The 23,495-nt window shown below is 42.2% G+C and overlaps 1 protein-coding gene across 1 annotated transcript in view; it reads left to right on the forward strand.

Annotated features, from left to right (window-relative positions):
• The window catches only part of LOC134527866 (cuticlin-4), a 139,882-nt gene that overhangs the window by 104,508 nt on the left and 11,879 nt on the right, over positions 1–23,495 (forward strand). The window contains exons 4-6 of the mRNA XM_063360847.1: positions 2,535–2,757; positions 4,149–4,227; positions 7,027–7,166. Of these exons, the coding sequence (XP_063216917.1) occupies positions 2,535–2,757; positions 4,149–4,227; positions 7,027–7,166 (442 nt within the window). The remainder of the gene's footprint in view (positions 1–2,534; positions 2,758–4,148; positions 4,228–7,026; positions 7,167–23,495) is intronic.

Raw genomic sequence — 23,495 nt, forward strand, 5'->3', positions numbered from 1 at the left:
AGGAATATAGTTGCTAAGAAATGGAGGAGTTCTTCCAGGGAAGTAAAGGTGGAAGTCGCTGTAAACATCCATCCAAAATTCAAGCCACCCACCTTTGATGGCCAATCGTCGTGAGCTGTCTACAGGCGACAGATTGAGACAGCTGCTGAAGTGCATGGCTGGGGCGAGGAAGAGAAGGCTACAGCACTTTTACTGGCCCTGCGAGGATCTCCGCTCGAGCTGGCTCAGACCATACCAGTTCCGGAGCAGAAGGACTGTGTTGTACTAGTATAAGCTCTTGAGCTGAGGTATGGCGACCGACACATGGGCAAGGTGTATATAACGGCCCTCAGGACACGTCAACAGCTCTGCCCGGAAACCTTCCAAGAATTCGAAGCTGACATTGAGCGGCTCGTGCACTTAGTCTTCTACCCAGAAGCTTCTGCAGAGTTCCAAGAACATCTAGACTAGCCACCAGTGCAATTATAGCCAGACTCTTCGTTTAGCCCGCCACAAAAATATCCGCGATGCTCTTGTTCATGCCATGCGAAGACAGATTATTCCGACCTACGGCCGGCATTCTCACGTTCCCCTCCCACATATGCGCCCTATTAGGGTAGGGTGGGAGAAACTTCCAGTTTGATTTATTACATTCCAGAGCATAATTTAAACAGAACTATTAGGGATCACTCCCTCTTGTTTGATCGGGAAGGTGTTAGTGCTTCGGCAATCATCAGCGACTGGGGCCACCAACCCAGCATAGTCACCGCCTCAGCACTGTACCTCTCTCAGCTAACCAGACAGTTGGCTGTGTCCTGAGCCCTAAGACTTTATCAGCAACCCAGTGAATACAGCTCGAGTACTAACGGAGAGGTCATTAAGGAAGCTGTGAAAGAGCGACCCGGCCTCATACCCCCCCCCCCCCCCCCCCGTCACCGTGTTTCCGCGCACTCCTTCCTCGGCGCTGTCACAACCACTCCAGACAGTTTCAGAAAGATGGCCAATGGGTATGAAAGCGGTGACGCCGGTCTCCGCGGGAGTTCCAACAGGCGAGTGGAATGAAGTGTGAGTTCGGTGAGCGGCGCGACGCGGAGTGACGGGACCTTGCGTATGTGACCGAGTGGCGCGAGACTGTGTGTGTGTGTACAGGTGGTGTTGAGCCTAGCTACAGTGAGGAGTGCGAACTGTGGACTGGACAGATACGTAGTGATTTGTGAACAGACATTAAGTCTGGTAATTTAATCAGTAATGTAAATATTAGTAACAGATGAAACTGCATAAAATTAATTGGGCTGCCCTTGCGAACCTGTTGTCCCCACTCGTAACAATTTATACAGCAGGAACGTACAGGTGCAGACAAATCTCCTTGCACTCGAATAACTAATTCCGCAATAGCTGTCAGTTGTACGTAAAGCAGGTCCATTCGTATTCAAACTTTTCGTAAACAGGCTGATTCTCACCAGACATAGTTATAAGCTTGCGCAGGGAAGAGCAATTGTATTCTACCTTCGTACAAGTTATGCAATAGTAATTTTTTTTTTTACTTAGCGGTATGAAACTTTCCCTTCGTCGTATTCCAAGTATAGTAGTACTTTGTTAGACAATCGTTAGTCCCTTTTGCTTTTTTTCGTCCAATTGTGTTCAGGAATACAGAGGCTGGAAGGTGCTGTTTAAGTCCTGCCATTGTCTTCACAAGTGACTGTAATTTCTTTCAGCACGAAACTATTTTTGCTCTGAAAATCTTGGAGAACACTGCAATTCTTGGTTTTAACTAAATTAATTTCACCCACACTAAGTATTTATGAGATAATTCTTATAATCTTGTCCCAACAATTGTAAGATGCAAGTCGATCGTAAAGTATTAGATAGAAGGCTTAAGTGTTGGCAGGAATATTCCCACATGTCAATGGTTCGATCCTAAAGTCGATATTTTTTGATTTTATTCGATAATCCTGTTTGAAAACATTAAAGACAATTAGCAGAGCTTTGTTTCTTTGAACTCGGTATCAGAGACTGTCGTCATAGTATGCTTGCTGGAACTTAGCATTCATATGTTATGCAAGAATAAATTTTCCTTTTTTCAAATTCCAGGTCCATATTCATGTATGGGTAGCTTTCAGTGTTTAAATTTTTTTTCTCATTACATATTGGACAGTTATTAAAATACCGAGCAGCTAACTCCAGTCTGAAGCCCTGCGATTATGTATCTTGGTTTTTATGTAGAGAAGCTGGCTTTACAATCCAGTTGATGTGCAAACCAGGATACGTTTCGAAGCTCCATGGTACGAGTACATTAATTTTCTCGTCATTTTCTACCTTCTTCGGCATCTTGGTACATTTGACCATGCCCACTCGGACTTGAGGCATGATCCTATTCATCCCTCACTTGTGTACTTTTTGATTATATGCCCATCCATGATTAGCTTGTTCTCCGTGCCACTTGATATGCAGATGATGGCTGGAGATTCAAGCTCCAGCTGTTCCCATCAGCACGCGTGTGCTGACAAGGTCTGACCAAGCGGCCACGCCACAACGTGCGTGCTGTGTGCCCACAGAGGACAGGCGACCGGTCGCTGCCGATAGCCGTGCGTCTGCACCGCACCTTGGAGCTGGCCGACGACAAGTTCTACGTCATCACGTGCGGCAAGGCGGGCTTCAAGAACGCCAACAACGAGACGTCGCTGGTGTCGCTGAAGCTGCTAGACAAGGGCAAGCGCGTGCAAGAGGCGCTCAAGAGCCACGCCTACACGCTGCGCGCTGAGATCTCCCGTCCCGACGGTCAGTACATGCTAGTAGCAGCCCAGGTGGAGCTTGTGTGCCAGTCCAGAACCGGCATGCTTCCTCTAGTCAGGCTACTCTCTAGATAATCTCTAGATACGCACTTCACTGCTGTTATTGTAAAATAACTATTCTGCGTATACCAATACCAGAGCGTCATTCATGTTCATAGTTGATATATAATTTTTTTAATGATGTTACTTAAAACCAACTCTGACTTTGTTTTCTAAATTTAAAAAAATTGACTTTTACGACTTTTTTTGTTGAAAAAAATAAATAAATTGTTGAAAGAAGGGGGTGCATCAGCCAGTGTTTCTTTGTAGGCCTTTGTCGATTAACTTTGGGTTTTGCGCATGTCTGGCCAATGTTTTTTAAGATTATTAATATGATACATAACTATTAAATAAAGCGTAGCGTCTAATATATAATTGTTACAATGCACCTCTGTAAAAATTATGTTCAGATACAAACATATATGTTGATTATTTGTATGAACATGTGTGTTTGAATGTAACAGTAGATTCTATAAAGAAACAAATTATTAAAAAATTGTAGGCACCAATTTGAGGTATTTATAGCTACCACTCTAAAATAAGTTCATATGTGGGTTTTGTATTGAATGGGCATTTGAGTAAATATGTTGCGATTTTGGAATTCAAAGAGGGTTATCTTGAAACAAATTAATTTTATGAAATTTATGATCTCATCCCTATGCTGTCGGCAGATTGCTGAGAAAAAGTAAGGAATATACTTCAATCTGGAAGTGAAAGGTCTGTTGTCCTCTATGCTCCTTGCGCTCTCATTGTGTCCAACGTACATTCATGGACGGTAGACGCCTTCTGCTGGGATCTCCCATCATGTTTTAAGTTATTTGCAGAGTCCATATTATTAATGAAGAAATATTTCCAAAATGGGACTGTATAAATCAACATGTAGACATTCCCCAGTTGTGGAAACTAAGGAAATGACTATTGCTGCGTGACCACAACGCTCAGTCAAGCAAAAACAGGCTTTATAAATTATTAAAATTTTTCTTAATTTTATTACTAGCACATAACGTATGCCATATATAGGAATGCCTGCCTATAAAATGTACTAAAAAATTTTTAAAATGCAATGCTTATTTTTTCGGAACATCCGTAGAAACTGCCGTAGTTGTAGATAATGACATAATAATACAATAACTCAACTGATGAGTTGGAGCTGAGCTTTAAGAAATATTTTGGGTATGAACTTAGAAAATAGTAATTTTTCAATTTACCTGTTTATACTGAAGGCCTCAAAGAAGCTTATTCCTGACTTGTTGAAGCTGTTTGAGAAATATTGCCTTCCTCACTTTCGGCGGCAAAGCCAGCTCGCGGCAGTGAAGTGACGTGTTGTTGTTCTCGCAGGCACTTACGGCATCAGGGTGAAGTCGTGCTTCGCCTTCGACAAGAGAAACAGCAGCGTCAACCTCATCGACGACAAGGGGTGAGTGGCCTCCAGCCCGTGCCTCCCAGTGGCTCGCCTTCAGTGAACCTGCGGCATCTAGACTTACTTTTTCACTACACAAATAAACCTACCAGGCATCTTTTTTGTTTTGCATCTGTGCACATTATACTCAAACCAGTGTTCGTTTTGTTTCACGTACTGTAGCTATTTAAAGAAATTATAAAGTGTGCAAAGTTCGATGGCCATAAAAATAAAACAAACAGTTTTCATTGGTTACATTTTGAATTACAAAATTCATTTTTTTTTTACAAAGTAAATAAACTAAAATTCTTGAACTGTGGTTTTACTTAGTTCCTATCCAAGGTCTAATAAAAAAGTTGTGTAAGAATATATAGTACATAACATTAGGTAAATAGGACATACCGTAACATTTCCAGTCATTTGGTAGAAATAGTATATTTATTTTGTATTCGCTTTATATTTTACACTCTTGGTAGCCTGAAATGTAATCTGCCAAGTCATCGTGCCTGACTGAGCGTGGTTGCAGCACACTGTCGGTGACTGTCATGCCAGATAGCGGGTTGGCGCCGACACTAGCGGCAGGGGGCAGGGCGACTGCGGGGGTATCGCTGCGGCGTGTGTTCCTTGTGCGAACCTCCTGTCGCCGGGCCCTCGCCCTGCGCGCGTGTGCTGATCACCGGAGACGTCAAACTGCCACACTCCTGCCTGCGTCACCGTCTCTGAAGCCGCGAAGCTATAGCGTCAGGGCTGGGTCCACCTGTAGGCCCGTGGCACGTGACGTACAGCTTAGCCCGCGTTGCTACACCCTCCTCTGTGCTGTTGTCGCACGAGCAGAACCGTGTCTCCAGCAAAGACTACCAGTTGCAGCCGTTACCCTAGTGCGACCTCCGGAAACTAGCGTCATATAGAAGTTTATATATAATATATATTTTTATGAACACGATAACTGCCGTGATTTTGCACAAATTACTTCCAGACTCGTACTTTAAATATAGAGATGCGAAATCACGGTAGGATTCGCTAATGAGCTAAATCATACCAAGGTTTTTTTTTTTTTTTTAAATACATACAGATCACTATAACTCCCGTAGAATAAAAATAATTATTCCCATTTATACTTAATTATTTTACCTTCTAAGAGTAGTACCAACATCATTTGTTTGAGTGGTTTTATTAATAACACCCAGACCCAACATTAGCTCAAGTGGTGGAAAAATATGAGTTAAAGATCAAAAGCTGGGAACAGAATAAACTACGTAAATACGTTCAAAACTAACTGTAAACATCTTAAATATTTTTTTCCCTGAAAATTTTCTTATACGACCACATCCTTTGCAGGGGTTACCAATATGATATGGCAAAAATTAAAATTTATTACTCTCATGGTAGACACAATATCTAGCAAGTTGAAAATTGTTTTAAATCTTCTTTATATTACAAGATATTTTGTCTGGAATATTTTTTTTATAACTGCTCACTGCAATAGGCGAATACACTTTTTTAGTGCTTATCTTATAGGAGAAAAGGGGTATGTTATATTCACGGGAGTTTTCACTAGCAGTACAACTACACTGGGCCAATATTGAGCTCACGGTCATGCCATTATTGAGAGTTTTCGGGAAACTCGTCGCATTGAATACCAAATAATCTTAACATTTTAGCTCCATAAAATATGTGGAAATGTTTAATCAATCCTTTTTGAATATTCTGGGGTTTATGTTCTCGAATATTTCAAACGCATGCTTTATGCGATAAGTTTACAGAATGTTCCTGAAAAGTCATAAAATTTGAAAGCCTAAAGCATTACATCTGGCGAACAAAATGTTTATTAGAACGGACACACGTAACGAACTTAGTGCAGGGATGTTGGGGAAGTATTCGGCCAAGACTATTGCAAGAAACCTTTTGAGCATTTGCCTGCAGTGATTCCGAAAAACCACGGGAAAACCTAAATTATGATAACAAAAAAAAGTTGGAAAATTGATTTGAAACAAATATTTTTGAAAGTGCTTTTTATTTTATGTGCGATGTGCAGTAAGCAGTTGACGGACTGAGGGGGAGGTATGGAGAGGCCGGTTGGCCTCGAGTCAGCGGCCCGCGTGTCGGAGGCTCCCTAGACTTTGCTTCGAGCGCCAGCTCCACAGTCAACGCCGCCCACGACTCTATGATTGCCTCGGGCGCTATATGCATAGTTAACGCCGCCCACGACTCTATGATTGCTTCGGGCGCTATCTGCACAGTCAACGCCGCCCACGACTCTATGCTTGCCTCGGGGGCCATTTGCAAAGTTTACGCCGCCCACAGCTCTATGATTGCCTCGGGCGCTATCTGCACAGTCTACGCCGCCCACGACTCTATGCTTGCCTCGGGGGCCATCTGCAAAGTTTACGCCGCCCACAGCTCTATGATTGCCTCGGGCGCTATCTGCACAGTCTACGCCGCCCACGACTCTATGCTTGCCTCGGGTTCTATCTGCATAGCCTATACCGAGGCATAGAATATGTCTATGTCTCGAGTGCCATCTGCACAGTCTACGCCTTCCATGACTGAATGCTTGGCTCTCGGCACTTCACACAAAAAAGTCACCATTTTGTATATTCCAAGTAAAATTGTAAAATTTTATAGCAGATGGAAGGTCACAAAGTTATGATATTTATTATCTCGAGGGTCCAAGATCTCTCCCCCCCCCCCCCTTTTTTTAAAAACACAAACTTAACACTTCTCCGTGTGTGCAATATGTATTAGGGATCAGTTAAAAAGGTTGTATTCAATATGGCGGTATAGCCGAGTGTTGACGGCTGCGTGTTGTCGCTGCAGATGCCCCACCGACGCGAGGATCATCTCGCAGTTCAAGTTCGACCGCAAGCTGGGCGTGGCAGATGCGACCCTGCGTTCCATGTTCCGCTTCTCAGAGAGCAGCGAGGTGCACTTCCAGTGTGACATCGTCGTGTGCAAAGGTAAGTCTCTATCATCCTTTCTATGTGTGTACAGCTCTGCACAAGGATGTTGGGCATGCCATTTTATACAAAATTGCCATTAAAACTAGACCCCTTTTAGAGAAACAAATATAGGAACCAAAACACGCTATATTGGTTTATACAGATTTTATGCCTTCATCATTTTTCATCTTTTAATATTGAAATTGGCCTTTGTTAGAGTACAGAGCACACACTAAGAGTTTTGAAAAGTTCATAGCATATTGCCTACTGACATTATTATTATTATTACAGTTGTCCTTTCCTAATTCTAAATCCCAACTACTTCACAGGGGAATCTATTTGTAGCGGCCGATCACTATTATAATCTGGAATTCTATTTAATTATACTCTATGCTTTAAAGAAGAGAAATTTTGAAGTTAAAACAATAGAAAATAGTTTTGCCTTAAAATATGTCGAAATCACGATGGCGACTTCTAGCTCCTGTTTATTTCCCTTATAAGTCTATCGGGTCCTCACTTCCGCAATGAAAGAGGTATTTGTTCCATTAGTACAAAAATCAACTCTTTAATAAAAATATTATCAAGGAAAATCTGTTTTTACTCTTACTTCTATGCTTGTTATAAGGTTGTGTGTTAGTCGTGACCCTAGTATTTTTTTTATTACCTCAAACGTAGGCAATTTTCATTTCACTCAGGATACTATGTGTGATATTGAGTTTAATCATGCTTGCCTAAGTAGGAATAGACTTAAAGAACAGATACAGATATATTTTTACTACCTTCTTGATGCCAAAAACAGGCCCCAAGATGGTTCAAGTGAGAATCTCTCCCCCCTCCCTCCTTTTCTTTTACATTCTTACTAGGCAAAGCCACAGGCACAGGATACCAAGACAAATTAAATAAATAAATATGTTTTACAAGTACGTATGAGTACGGTGAGTCTAGCTTGTCAGAAATTTTTATGTTCAACACATGTTGCAAATACATTTTAGTATTTATTTATTATGTCACAAATATAAACCTACAGAATTGGAAGAATGGTCACTCCCTCTAGCCACCGTGATCCTTCTTGATGACTCTTGTCGGGGAAAAGCCTCAGCTTGTACACAAAAGGTTAACCGTGACCAGTGGCGTAGCCAGGATTTGTGTATGGGGGGTGTTAAGAAGCATGCCACCCTCCCCCCCCCCCCCCCCCCATATTACAGCGGGGGGGTCCGGGGGTCCTCCCCTGGGAAAATTTGTATTTTAAGGTGTAAAATAGTGCTATTTTAGCAGTTTTCGGTACTTAAATTTAAATATTGTAATGGTAAAATTTTTATTAATTTTGATATGAAATTTGTTTGAGTGATGAATAAGAAATTAATTAATGATTTGGAGCTAGGGGGGGGGGGGTTGAACCCCAACCCCCCCCCCCCTGGCTACGCCCCTGACCGTGACAATACCATACAATGTGGAGGAAATTCAGCTCTTTGTAAAGGAGGAGCTTATGGACATTGTAAGTATATAATATTTTAACCAAGAAAGCCCCAGGTCACGATAAGATCACCGCTGAGGTGCTAAAGCAGGTTTACTGCAGCAAAGCCCTTGAAGAGGGTTACTGTCCAAAGATCTAGAAATAGGACCCTCTATAAAGGTGACGGAAAGTACCAACCATGGTGAAATCTTACCGCCCTCTCACTCTCCTTCCGGTTCTAGATAAATTCTCTGGAAAAGTTAATGAATACACGGCCCAGCATCTTCAAGCTAATTGGTGATTACATGTCCCTCAGTACAGCTTCTGGTCGGGTCTTGAAACTGAGATAGACCTTCACTATCTCCTCAGATGTGTGGATGATGCTCAGGAAAAATATCTGGTGGAAAGTTTTTTTTTTTTTTTTGGATATCACTGGTGCATTTTACAGAGCCTGGTGGCCAGGAATTCTCAGCTGGTTGTGTGAACTAAAGTGTCCTCGGAACTTTTTGTCCTGGTGATGGATTACTTTCGCGACCGCAGAGGTGTAGTGGAACTTCGGAGTGCGAAAGTCAAATAGAACTTACTCATGGGCTACCCCCAGGGCTCCATGCTCAGTTATTGCTCTGGAACATCCTTTTTTTGAGATTTCTTCGGACTAAGCTGCACGAAGGTTGTGCAATTTTGGCTATCCTGGTAAATCACCTGCTTATCTAGAGAAACGGTGTGAGATTATAACCCAGTGAATCACAACTTTAGCGACATCGTCGATGAAGCTTCGGTTTTCTTCTGGCAAGTCCAAGTGCATGAAGCTGAAGGGCTGTGTCAAGATAGCTTGTGTTCACTATCCATGAGTGACCCTTGCGGGTGACCGCCTGGATTTGGTAACCATCTTCAAATACCCGGGATTCTTCCTTGGTGACCGAATCTTTTTCCTTCGCTAGTAGTATGTAAATGACGGTCCGAGATCAGGCGCCAGGCGGTGGATTGAGATTGTCGGTCCGCCATCTTGGATTGTGACGTCACGGCGGCCATCTTGGATTCTGACGTCACGGCGGCCATCTTGGATTCTGACGTCACGGCGGCCATATTGGATAAGCGTAACGGGACACAGCGTAACGGGACACAGTGTAACGGGACACAGTGTAACGGGACATAACGTAACGGGACAAGTAGATCACGGCGGCCATCTTGGATCCGCCATTTTGGATGACGTCATTGTGTGTTCTCGAAAATTCCGGTGATGTGTTTTCCGCCATATTGGATGATGACGTCACCGTTGCAATTTTCGTTACGGCCGCCATCTTTAACTTTTTTATCCGATTTTAATGAATTTTTTTTTAAATTTATAAAACAAATTAAATAATAAAATTTTAATAAAATACTTATAAAAATTGTACTTTTTCGACACGGAGCTCGGAGTCCTCGGTTCGAACCCGACGAGGTCAAAAAAAATAAAAAATGGCGACCGATCCTTCCCCCTAGGTGACTGCAGGCAGACTGACTCCCACCACTTTTTTTCAAAGCATATATATCGTCACCTAGTATGACGTCATGTCCGCCATCTTGTCTTCGATGCTGGAGACCACCATCTTGTTTTCGGCCGCTAGAGTACGCTGACGCCATGTTAGTTTAACTCTTACCCGCTAGAGTGCAGTAATCATTTATTATTGCTGTGACACCCGCCATCTTGTCATTTGGCCGCCATCTTGAAAATCCGTAATTATTTAGCTAGAAATTCGGGAAAAGTTCCAAAATTCATTAAATAAATCACTCATTAATTTACATATTGATTCGATGGATTCCTGTCCTCGGTTCGATACCCGATCGATGCAATAATGTTTTATTTTATGAAAAAATAATAATTTCAATAAACCATGTTCAACATTCTTAAAGAGACTTTAAATCCTCTACTACCATCATCCTATAAGCCATCAAGACCAACATATCGGAAATTCGTTATTTTAATGCTAGAGATTCGGGAAAAAGTTCAAAATTCATTAAATGAATTTGTAATCTATATACTGATTGAATAGATCGACTAAGCTCCTTGGTTCGATCCCTGGATGATACAAAACAACTTTAATTTTAAAAAAGTACCACTAATGTGCAAGGTTTGAGAAAATAAAAACACCGCAAGTTCTATAAAAAAAACTTTTATTACATACATACTACACTACTACAAGTACAAAAAAATACACAGACAAATTACTAAAGTTTTGTGGATTTCTCGACATCTGCATCTGCCACCCACGAATTAAAGCGAGGTGGAAAGCCCCACCACTTGACGTAGGACCGTCCATTTCTTCGTTTTATAATCTTCTCCACCAAGTACGTATCGGGATACAACGTAGGCTGAATCTCTTCGGCATAGAAGCCTCCATGGATAGGTTTGTGGTCCAAATCTTCGAGGTAGTAGGTCCTAGGCTCTGATTCACGAACATGTGTCACACGGAAAAGTTCGGGACTCCAGTTTGCAGTGAAACCTTTCTCGAAGATACCTTTCTGCTTGGAGATTCGCACAATGTCACCGACGTTAGCTTTACGCTTTCGTGGATCTTTCTTCTTCGTGTTGGAAAACACTGTTTGAAGCAGGCGATTGTCCGTTACGTCCTTTGGCTTCATTTTCGTGGTAGAATGCACAGTGGAATTATACTCGCTTATTAGTTTCGACAAGATGTCAAGCCATTTGTAATTTCCGTTAGCCGTGAACTGTCGCCACATCTTGGAACGCAAAGTTCTGTTAAACCTTTCGATAACGGAGGCCTTGATGTTACTAAATGTAGAGTAGTGTTTGATGCCATACTTCTTCATCAAAGCCTTGGAGGTTGCATTGTAGAATTCTTTCCCGAGGTCCGTTTGCAGGTGCGACGGTACACGTCCATCACGCAAAATATTGTTCATGGCCTTGGTTACGTCAGTTGCAGTCTTTGATTTTACAGGTCTAGCCCAAGCGAACTTGCTATAAACATCGATGACTGTCAACATGTACTTGAAACCTTTATTCAATCGGGAATACGGTACCATCTCAACAAGGTCCGCCTGGAATAAATCATCAATTCCACGAACTATGACTTTGCGACGAAGGTATTTTCGTCTAGCAGGAGCATGAAGTTCGCGAGCGATTCCGGTTCGACTCATTGTATGTAGCCGGCTTCCTTCAGTTCTTCAAGTATGGAGACTATTTCGTTGATGTGCGAATAGTTTCCTACACTAAGCGAAGCATGTAGAATTCTAAGGCGATCAACTAATTCATTAGGGTCGTCCCAATATACATAGTCAAATGTCTGACCACTTTCTAGCCTTTTTAAACCTTCTCCGTGTATTGTTAGTTCACTGAAGAGATTAGCGAGAATGTCCATTTTTTCATGATCTACATCTTTATATACACCACTATCTGGATCGTTATCGCGAAAATGTGCATTGGTTAGCTCTAGCAGTTTTTTGTACTCTTGTAAGTCGTTGTGAGAATATCCTTTAGGTTCCCTGCGAAACAGCAATTCGTACAGACCCGGAGTCCCGCGCGTTTTGAACTCTTCTACGCGCACGATGTTTCCTGGTAGAAAGTCTATTTCTTTAGCACCGAGGAACCACTTATTATGTTTTCTGTACACTCCGTAGGTCGTGTCATTATTCCGGCTCGTAAACGATGTCAGGTATGGTCGGACCATTGCATTAACTTGATGTCCCTTTTTCGGTATTTTTTTCTTGTGCATGGACTCTGTACTTGTTAAGTCCTCTTCTTCTCGATCTGGTTCATACTTTCTCTTCTTTACAGTCGGCATTTCATCTTCAACTTCTGTCTTCACAATGAAGGCTGGTTCTTCCTTGTTTTTAAGTTCGTCGAGGCGACTAGTGATTGGTTTAAATATCTCCTCATTTTCCATCTCACGTGCAAGTCTGGTTCGTCTAGCAAGTAAATATTTTTCACGAACAGACTGTATAGCTCGATGAAGGTCACTGGCCAGGTCCGACATTGTACTGGCTGAAAACTTATTGCAAGACCTCCTTATATACTTTTTTATTCGTTCGCAGAAACTTCTTTCTTGTGTTTGGCCAAATCTGAATTTGTTGACGATTGAGATAGTGATGCTTTCAGACTACTTTGAAAAGTCCTCAGATCGTCACGTCTTTGTGCATTCGATACTTCGATCATGTCGCGAATGCGAGAATCCGAAGCTTCCACGCGCTGGTCTATGGCTACAAGGTACTCAAGAAATTCCTTTTTCACCCCGTCTACTTTTTGAGCCAGTAGCGAAATGTATTTGCGGATAACGTCGTCATGAGACTTGAGAGCAGTACGTAAGTCTCGACTGCTACGACCGAATTTCGAAATGCTATGACTCATGTTTGGTGATAAACTGATCGAAACCTCGTCTGTACCTGCCCTTATATAGAGGCCAGTCTTTGACTATAACTAGGAATCCGTGTTCTTCTTTCCAACACAAGGAGCACATGTCTTTGAATTCCTGGAATGTCATGTCGGTGTTTACGTGATCATCATAAGCGTGGCGTAAATTAAGTTCGTCCATGCGAAACAAAACTATGACATTTGCGTTGTCTCGTAGGAGATGTTTTGGAATACGACTGTACGTCTGACACAGGTAAACGCAGTCTACCTTGGCGTGTCTGCCCATGGAAAAGTACTCTTGTATTATGCCTTGTTTCTCGCACATTACATCGTCGAAAACAAACACGGAATTGGCTTTTGCTTCGCTTGGAGGTGCAACATCGGTATTATCGCTAAACGGAAAATACTCCAGACCATCCACAGATCGTAGAACAGTTGCTAGGCGCTGGTACTTTGGCTGTTGCAACGACTTGGAATACAAGTAAACGTTCTCGAACCGAAGACCATTTGGTTCCTCCAGTAAACTCAGTAAAACACACGTCTTGCCACAGTTGGACGGACCCGCCATTATGCATCGTACAGCAGAAGGCAACAGTAAGCCATGTCGTGATTCACGCGCACTAAATATATCGTCTTGCGTAATGCGCACGGGCAAACACACGTCTTGCTTGACGACCTGCATTGTACTAAAGTAATTGTATAAAATCAAACACATTTATACTTTCTGGTCAGTTGTGCGTAATGACTCGAAGAGGTAAGAACAAAAAACACATCGGTGCGGGACTCGTAAACTCGCTGATAAACAACCTACCATTCGAGCTACACATTCCCGGCTACAGATTCTGCGGCCCCGGCACTAAACTAGCGAAAAGGTTAGCTCGCGGTGACGTGGGCATTAATTCTCTCGACGAAAAGTGCAAGCAGCACGATATCGCATATTCATTAAGCAAGGATCTGGAATCCAGGCACCGGGCCGACGAGACATTGGCACAGGAAGCCGAAGATATAAGTAAATCGTCGAACGCGGGACTAGGAGAGAAAATCGCAGCGTGGGGCGTATCTAAGATCATGAAGGCAAAGACGAAATTAGGACTGGGCGCTCGTCGAGCCGGCTCCATCAAGTCAAAGACTAACTCGCGCAAGACCAAACGCAAGATCGGTGCAGGTGTGCAAAAAGCCAAGCAAAAATTACAGACTCTCGACAAGAAGATTATAGGAGGATTTCTTCCTTTGCTTTTGCCTGCATTGGGTGTTCTCGGCGGCCTCATCGGTGCAACGAGCGGTATAGTGCGGGCAGTCAACACTTCGAAGAATGAGCGCAAGCAGTTGGAGGAAGCACGTAGACATAATTCAAGCATGGAAGCCATTGCCATCGGTAAAAAAAACGGCGCAGGACTGTACCTACGGCCGCACAAGGCAGGCCGAGGCATGAAAAAGAAACGAGTAAAGAGAAAATCCTAAGTTCCCTGCCGAAACGACCGCTCACCAACGTAGATTTAATAAAGTACGCACGCAAACTTAAAATACCAAATTTCCGTGGCGTGTTTATGCGAGACACTTTGCCCAGCAAGCCAAAAACGCACGAACGTGCCATCATTAATTTAGACACGTCGGCGGGTCGCGGCACGCACTGGGTGGCCTATGTAAAGACTGGAAACATGGCCGAGTACTACGACAGTTTCGGTAATTTACGCCCTCCGCCAGAACTTAGGTTGTACCTGGGTCGGACCACTACAATGTTTTACAATTACGAAACGGAACAGAGGCCTAATCAAACAAACTGCGGACACTTGTGTCTTCGCTTTTTAACAAACAAAAATTAGCTGACAAATAAAAATTGCTACTTAAAGGTTGTGCAGTGACGATAATTTATTAGTCATGTCGATAACACTTACCTTGACAGGTCACGCATCTGAGCTGCGGGCGGTTCATTTCCCGCCTCTGGATTTAGACGGAGAATGGTGTATCGGACTCGTAGATTTTCAAACGTATAATGCCATACCGAACATCGACGAGGAAAACTGCAAGATATGCTTCCTGAAAAGCGATGGGACCGCTCATGAAATACGGTTACCTGTTGGCTCTTACGAAATAGATGACATTGCAAATTACATCAGGGATATGTTACCACAGGATGTAGACTTTCAACTGCGTGGAAATCCAAACACTCAAAAAAGCATTCTAACATGCAGTGAAAATGTAGACTTTACGAAACCTGGGACCATAGGTACGATGCTCGGATTCGAATCAAAGGTGTATGGTACAGGAAGAACGTACGAATCTACGCGCGCAGTAAACATTTTGCCTGTGAATGTCATAAGAATAAACTGTAATTTGGCAAGTGGAACGTATCTCAACGGAAGACTAAGCAACATGCTGCACGAGTTTTCGCCGATGGTCCCGCCAGGATATAAACTGGTAGAAGTACCGCAAAGTATCATTTACGTTCCAGTCGTCGTGAAGTGCGCACACGAAGTCGTCGTCAGAATCGTTGACCAGCGAGGACGATTGGTGAATTTTCAAGACGAAGAAATTACATTACGTCTGCACTTGAAGCGATGGGCATAAAGTTCGTAACACCGAACAGTTATAAAAGAAATCGTATTGTCGTGAATAAAAACAGTTCTCTACCAGACATCGGTGCGTTAACACCTGACAACATAAAGTATCTCCTCAGTATTGGACAAGTGCCGAATAAATATGGAAGACGAAATCCTCAACGTGGAAGATCCGGTCATTTTTGATGACAGCATTACGAAAATGGAATTGCACGAGTACCAGCCTTTCCTGCTCGGACCGTACGCACTACCATCGGAAGTACGCATTGCTGTACAGCACCAAGATATTTGTACTTTACCTTCGCAGTCATTTCTACGTATAAGAGGCACGCTTACAAAAGCGGATGGTACGCATCCGACAACGACATCAATATCCTGCAATGGTATTCTTCACCTAATCGAGCGCATTACTTATGTACTCAATGGTGTCGAGGTAGACCAGACGAGAGATGTAGGCATAACATCTGCTATGAAAAATTACCTTTCGCTCACGCCAAATGAACTGTCTGCTGCAAAGATGGCCGGTTGGGCTCTCGAGGATGAATATAAGCTTCCGGTTTATGCCGAAGGAAAGTTCGAAGTTTGTGTTCCTCTGTCCATGCTTCTCGGATTCGCTGAGGACTACAAGCATATAATCAATATTTCGAAACAAGAGCTCGTACTGCTTCTAGCCAACACGCACATTAATGCAATTGTCGCCGCTGCTGAAAACCCTCAAGATGTTTCGCTAACACTTCAGTCTATCGAGTGGATGCTGCCCCACATCCAAGTGAGCACCGTTGAGCGAGTCAAGATGTTGAAGAACATAGAAAATGGCAAGAACTTCGATGTGCCATTCCGATCCTGGAGCCTGGAAACTTATCCTGGCTTGCCTCATAGTCAGCGTATCAATTGGATAGTAAAGTCCAGCTTCGCTACGGAAAAACCAAGATACATCATCGTCGGACTTCAGACCGGAAGACAGCTTAATGCAGGAGTAAGTCGCTCCATATTCGATAACTGTCAAATACGTAATGTAAAAATATTTTTAAACAGCGAAAGTTATCCGTACGTTGACATGAACATGGATTTTGAAAGTGGAAGATTTCTTCTAGCATATCAAATGTATGCCAAGTTTCAGCAAGCTTACTACGGTCGGATACAGTCACCGATACTGAGTCCCGACAGTTTCAAGAACAAGGCACCGTTAATGGTGTTTGACGTTTCCAAACAGGATGATCGTATAAATTCAAACATCATCGACTGTAGGATCGAGATAACGACTAGCGGAAATATTCCGCCAAACACCTATGCTTTTTGTCTGATACTTCACGATCGGCTTGCTTCGTACAATTGTCGAGACAAACTTGTGAAAATTCTGACATAAATACCGTTTCGTTTTCTATGATAATTTAGTTACGACCGAGCATTGCTAGCGACAAGATGTACTGCAACCTGCAAGGTTTCCAGAGCCAAAACGGATTCGTGCTCAAGGAAATTAGCGTCACCTCTGGAGACAAGACTCGAACCCGCAGCTTCCGACCTCCGTATCCGTGGAAACTACTAGACGAAAAAAGTAAACGGTCGAATGAATGGTTATGTAAATATTATCACGGACTAGAGTGGGACGAAGGAAAAATTCCGTACCACCAAGTGAAAAACACTATTGAAGATTTACTACTGCAAAACGAAATAATCTACGTCGCTGGACCTGAACAGAAGAAATGGCTACGAGAACTGTGTGACGTCGGAGCAGCTGAAATTGTGGATATACAGACCGACTACGGCTGTCCTTCCCTGCGCAAGCTTAGTGCAATATACGCCGTGCAGCTACGTGACAAGTTTGAACGTGTCTGTGCCTGTACAAACTCGCAGTTAATGCAGAAATGGCACACACAGTGTTATTAGGAGCCTGCATATATAAATGGCGTACATACGTACGTGCCTTCAGTTGTCGTTCGACCTGCAAGAAGATGTTTACGTTTCATCCTGCTAACGTGTACGTGAGCGCAAGACCTAGCTTCAGCAGTGTCGAGTACAGCTACTGGGATTCCGGGTATCTACGTACATATACAGAAACCTGTGATGGAGGCGCTCAGCATTGTCGGTTTGCGCGCTTTCCTGTGTCCTACGAACCGACCCAGCAGCTGGTAGATTGTTGCGAACCTGGAAACTGTGCCATCTATCACATGAGACCACACACAATCCTTCCTGCCAGCATCGCTGAGGTTGTCGCCTCGTCTGCATGTGCAACACCAAACATGGACGTGTTGCAACCTGTTGCGACCTGTGATGCTTCTACGCAGACGTCCAAACGGTGTGCGTCTCGTCGTCGCAGTTCAGGCAGTGAATCTGTCCCAACTAGCACTGAGCCAAAGCCCAGGCGTAGACGTGGTCACAGACGTCATCGACCATGTCTTGTCGGAGTTGTCAACGTCACAGAAGATGACCAGCTGGAAACCTGTGTTCCTGATCCTGTGGCCTGCGAACCAGTTGGAACCGGAGTCAACGAACCAGTTGGAACCGGAGTCGACGTGTCAGTTCGTGCGGCATTAAAGACTTTGCTTGTGAAAATGCTTGATTCCTTAACCTAATATGTATTTGTGTACTCTTTATAAATAAATGTGTAAAACTTGAACTCGTATGCTTTTTATTTCTACAATTTTTAGGTACCTAATAAAAAAATAATTTTAAATACAGACATTATTTTGACTCATGAGGTATACCAGTAGACCGCGGGTATATAAGCGAGGTTCGGACGACTGGACCCGCAGTTCACCTCTGGTCGCGGTGCAGTACGGACGTGCTCTCTCCATTAAGTTTCGTGAGATTTAGTTATGTCGAGCGGAATAGAATGTTTACCGACAGCAGCTGGGACCTCGATGGCAGCAACGATGATGGAGTCGGAGATCCCGATACCATTAGCAGAGGAGACCATGGCAGCGGAGGGCTCAATGGCTGAGGTGACGACAGCTGTGAAGATCCCGATACCTGCTGCAGAGGAGACAACGATACGTGCTGTTCCATCATCAGCTGAAGTTTCACCATCTGCATTCCAGACTTCAATTAATGAAGAGCATACATCGCATCAATGCAAATATTGTGGTGCATCATTTACTAGAACTTCAAATGCGCGCAGACATGAAAGAAGCAGCTGTCAGAATAATGCTCAAAGAATACTGTTTCAGTGCAATAAGTGCAAAAAACTAATTTCACGTCTTGATAGCTTACATCTACATTATAAAAAATGCTCCGAGAAGTATAATGAACATGGTTATTGATTTGACTCATGTGTTGAACAAGCAAATGAGACTATATAAGTGAGACCCCAGGTGATATGTACTTCAGTCTGTCTCTGACTGCGGTGATGAACGGCTCGGATAGTTAGACTTGATTAATAGACCAGTATCTAGCTATTCTTGAGAACTCGATGGCATCATTACCAGTATCAACACCAACCTGGATCGAAGGTCTACCATCATCAGTGCAGAGCACGATGACATCGACGTCTACAGCTACACCTGCTCTCTCAGCACAGCAGGAGATTTCGACGCGTGCAACATCTTCCGCAGAGCAGACCTCAACGGCTTCAGAAGTTAACATGTCAGCAGTGTTACAATGGTTGTCAACAGTTCCAGTGGCATTGATGAAGGAAGGTGCATCCAACGGTGTTCCATCATCCGGCTGCACGTACTGCGAGAAGATCAAAAACTTGAAATTACGTGATTATGTAATACACAATTGTAGTGATAACTCTGAACGCATTAAATATCAGTGCAACAGATTTTTAAGCAAGTTTGTACAATATGGAAGATTAAAACGACACCTCAGGAATTGTAATAGACTGGCTGTACATTCATCAGAATCAAGCTGTATATTTTGTAACAAAACATTAGCAACTATTCGAAGTGCAAAACAACATGAAATATATCACTGTCCTTTTAATGAAGTCGATAATTCTGCTTTGTGTGCAAATTGTGGTGTACCAATATGTCGACCTGATAAACTGAATAGACATTTAAAGTCATGTAAAGGACTTAGTCTGTATAGTAAGAAGACTGTTTCAATCGAGAAATCCACAAGGCTTTAGTAATTTGTCTGTGTATTTTTTTTGTACTTGTAGTAGTGTAGTATGTATGTAATAAAAGTTTTTTTTAATAGAACTTGCGGTGTTTTTATTTTCTCAAACCTTGCACATTAGTGGTACTTTTTTAAAATTAAAGTTGTTTTGTATCATCCAGGGATCGAACCAAGGAGCTTAGTCGATCTATTCAATCAGTATATAGATTACAAATTTATTTAATGAATTTTGAACTTTTTCCCGAATCTCTAGCATTAAAATAACGAATTTCCGATATGTTGGTCTTGATGGCTTATAGGATGATGGTAGTAGAGGATTTAAAGTCTCTTTAAGAATGTTGAACATGGTTTATTGAAATTATTATTTTTTCATAAAATTAAACATTATTGCATCGATCGGGTATCGAACCGAGGACAGGAATCCATCGAATCAATATGTAAATTAATGAGTGATTTATTTAATGAATTTTGGAACTTTTCCCGAATTTCTAGCTAAATAATTACGGATTTTCAAGATGGCGGCCAAATGACAAGATGGCGGGTGTCACAGCAATAATAAATGATTACTGCACTCTAGCGGGTAAGAGTTAAACTAACATGGCGTCAGCGTACTCTAGCGGCCGAAAACAAGATGGTGGTCTCCAGCATCGAAGACAAGATGGCGGACATGACGTCATACTAGGTGACGATATATATGCTTTGAAAAAAAGTGGTGGGAGTCAGTCTGCCTGCAGTCACCTAGGGGGAAGGATCGGTCGCCATTTTTTATTTTTTTTGACCTCGTCGGGTTCGAACCGAGGACTCCGAGCTCCGTGTCGAAAAAGTACAATTTTTATAAGTATTTTATTAAAATTTTATTATTTAATTTGTTTTATAAATTTAAAAAAAAATTCATTAAAATCGGATAAAAAAGTTAAAGATGGCGGCCGTAACGAAAATTGCAACGGTGACGTCATCATCCAATATGGCGGAAAACACATCACCGGAATTTTCGAGAACACACAATGACGTCATCCAAAATGGCGGATCCAAGATGGCCGCCGTGATCTACTTGTCCCGTTACGTTATGTCCCGTTACACTGTGTCCCGTTACACTTTGTCCCGTTACGCTGTGTCCCGTTACGCTTATCCAATATGGCCGCCGTGACGTCAGAATCCAAGATGGCCGCCGTGACGTCAGAATCCAAGATGGCCGCCGTGACGTCACAATCCAAGATGGCGGACCGACAATCTCAATCCACCGCCTGGCGCCTGATCTCGGACCGTCATTTACATACTACTTTCGCTTTCTGTAGTGTGTCAGAGAAGGCACTGGAGCTGTTCCAGGGGCTCCTTGAATTGTCACCGACCAATCGCAGTCTTTCCACGAAAACATTGTCTAGTCTTTATACAGAGGAGAGTTCATCTCGGTTATGAAATACAGCATTGTGGCATGGTACTCTCAGTCTGGGCTAGTGCATGTGAGGTGAAAACTGCATTGATGCAGCGTGCATTCCTTCTAGCAGTGACCAAGGCTTATCACACTGTATCCAGTGATGTTCTACAGCAGTGGTTCCCAACCTTTTTTTGATCAGGGACCACTTTAATTTCATTATTATTAGCAGGGACCACAAGATTAAAAAAAAATCTGTATCAATCTAAAAATAAACTTTGAGCCTAATCGTTCAAAATTAATCGAAACGTTTAACATAAGCAATCTAAAAAACCAAAATAAACATTAATTAACAGTGTTATGATTGAAAATATATATTTTTAGTACACATTTCAGTTTGCATCAATGATATTTTTGAGCTTGCATCATCTCTACAAGATCTTGAATTCTTGGGGTAATATTTTTGCTCAAAGCTACACGCATATCATCACTTACTTTCAGTCGATTCCTGGATTTGTTTTTAATGATCAGTAATGCAGAAAATTTTTGTTCGCATAAATAAGTTGTTGAGAAAAGCATAAGATAGCGCAAAGCGATTTCTCGAATTTTAGTATATGAAATTGCTTTCTAACACCAAAACGTCTCCAAAGAATCAGATTCAAAAGCGTCCTTACAGTTCCTGTCATTTTGTAATTCAATAAGTTCTTCTTGGATTTCTTCTGCAACTTCTCTAGCGTTAGTGCCAAAAGGGTTGCGTATCTGTTTTTGGTCCACATTAGCTTTTGTATTGTTATATTCTGGGAAGTAACAGTTGAATTCATCAACCAACATTTGCAAATGACATTTGCTGTTTTTTTTGTATGCTTTCCCTAAACATGGCATACTTGTCGTCAAGGAGTGCCTTCAATGTTGCAAACGCACCATAATTTCCCTCGCCAACTTGACTAATCCATAACTTTAGTTATCAAATAAAAGCAAGAAGTTTATCTTCAAAATTAAAAATATTTTCAACGCTTTCTAATTGTCTGTTTCCTGAACCTTGCATTTGCAAGTTCAACTAATTTATTTTATTTTAAAGTTCTCGTGAAAAAGTTATATTATTTTTAATGGATTGGCTTGTGAATAGGGCGTGGTTATCAAAGTAATATTCTTGGCACTAAGAATTTCGTGGGAAAATATAATCACTACAACTATTACATTAATTATTTTCAACCCACAATAAACAACAATAAAGAATAACTGGCAATTTATAATATCCACGAAACTGCTTAAGTATTATTTTTTGATAAAGCAAATTAATAATTTGTTTGTCAGAAATATATAATGTTTGTAAATATTTGCAAAATAAATGTTTATAAACAGGAACACATACTTATGTAGAAAATAATTAACAATTATAATTTACGAAAGAATCAAAAGATAACTTTTTTAAATATAAAAGTTGAATTTCTCACAACGGAAAGTTAAATTTAAAACGAAGAAATGCGCACAAATGCAGTACCAATCTGTTTCACATGCTGTTCGAAAACAGCATGAAAACCCTGCTCTCTATCAGGGAAGGAAGACAGAAGCGTGACAGCTCTGATCTCTATTTTGAGAAAAAGGAACTCAATAGTAGGGCGAGTCAAACCGACAACGGTAGAGTGCGCTGCAAGTGGTGATTTATCCGACTTTGGCATTAAAAGAGTTAACGGTGTTTTTATTTCGTCATGAAAAACCTAAAACAGCATAATTTTATGATAGCATAATTTAAAAATTTTTATGGTTGGCTCCACTTTTTAATTTGGGAGGCCAGAGTTCTTTTAATATTTTAATTTTTAATTTCATATCGCTTTATTTTATATATAAAATGTTTAGTCATTTGCTTGCCCTTCCCCCGGTCACCTGCGCGCCGCGCTCGCTTTTGTTCACCGACGCGCGTTCATTCAAAGTTTGAAATCTTTCACGGACCATATTTTAGCTCTCGCGGACCACTGATGGTCCGCGGACCACTGGTTGGGAACCACTGTTCTACAGGTATTCGCGGGTGAGATCCCGCTGGATCTGCTAGTGGCTGAGAGATGCAAGCTTGAAGCTCTCAAAGCAGCTGGTAAACTCAGGCCTGAGAAGACCCAAGGTCACTGAGAGAGAGAGAACCTTGGAGGAGAGGCAGCGATCTGGGACACCTCTGAAAATGGGAGGAACACCTACACAGTGTTTCCAAGTGTGAAAGATCGACTTCAGTTAAAGCATATAAATTTACGCACGCCACGGTTCAGCTGCTCTCGGATCATGGCAACTTTAAGGCTAGATTCAATCAGTTTGACCTAATAGAGAGTCCGGTTATAAATACTGTCACCAACAAGACAATGTAGATCATGTACTGCAAAGTTGAGGATTTATGAGAGAAACATAGACTACATGTGGGTCTGATCGGGTGTGATTTTAACCTGGTTAATATGGTTGCTTGGAGAGAGAGAGTTGATTTCTCTTCTGGGAGTTTTCCAGGAAGGTCATAGAGTGGTCGGGGGTGGCTGATATTTTGATGATCCCAGCCACTCAGTTAATTGCTCTCTGT

The sequence above is a fragment of the Bacillus rossius genome, chromosome 1 (assembly GCF_032445375.1).
Source record: "Bacillus rossius redtenbacheri isolate Brsri chromosome 1, Brsri_v3, whole genome shotgun sequence".
NCBI lineage: Eukaryota > Metazoa > Arthropoda > Insecta > Phasmatodea > Bacillidae > Bacillus > Bacillus rossius.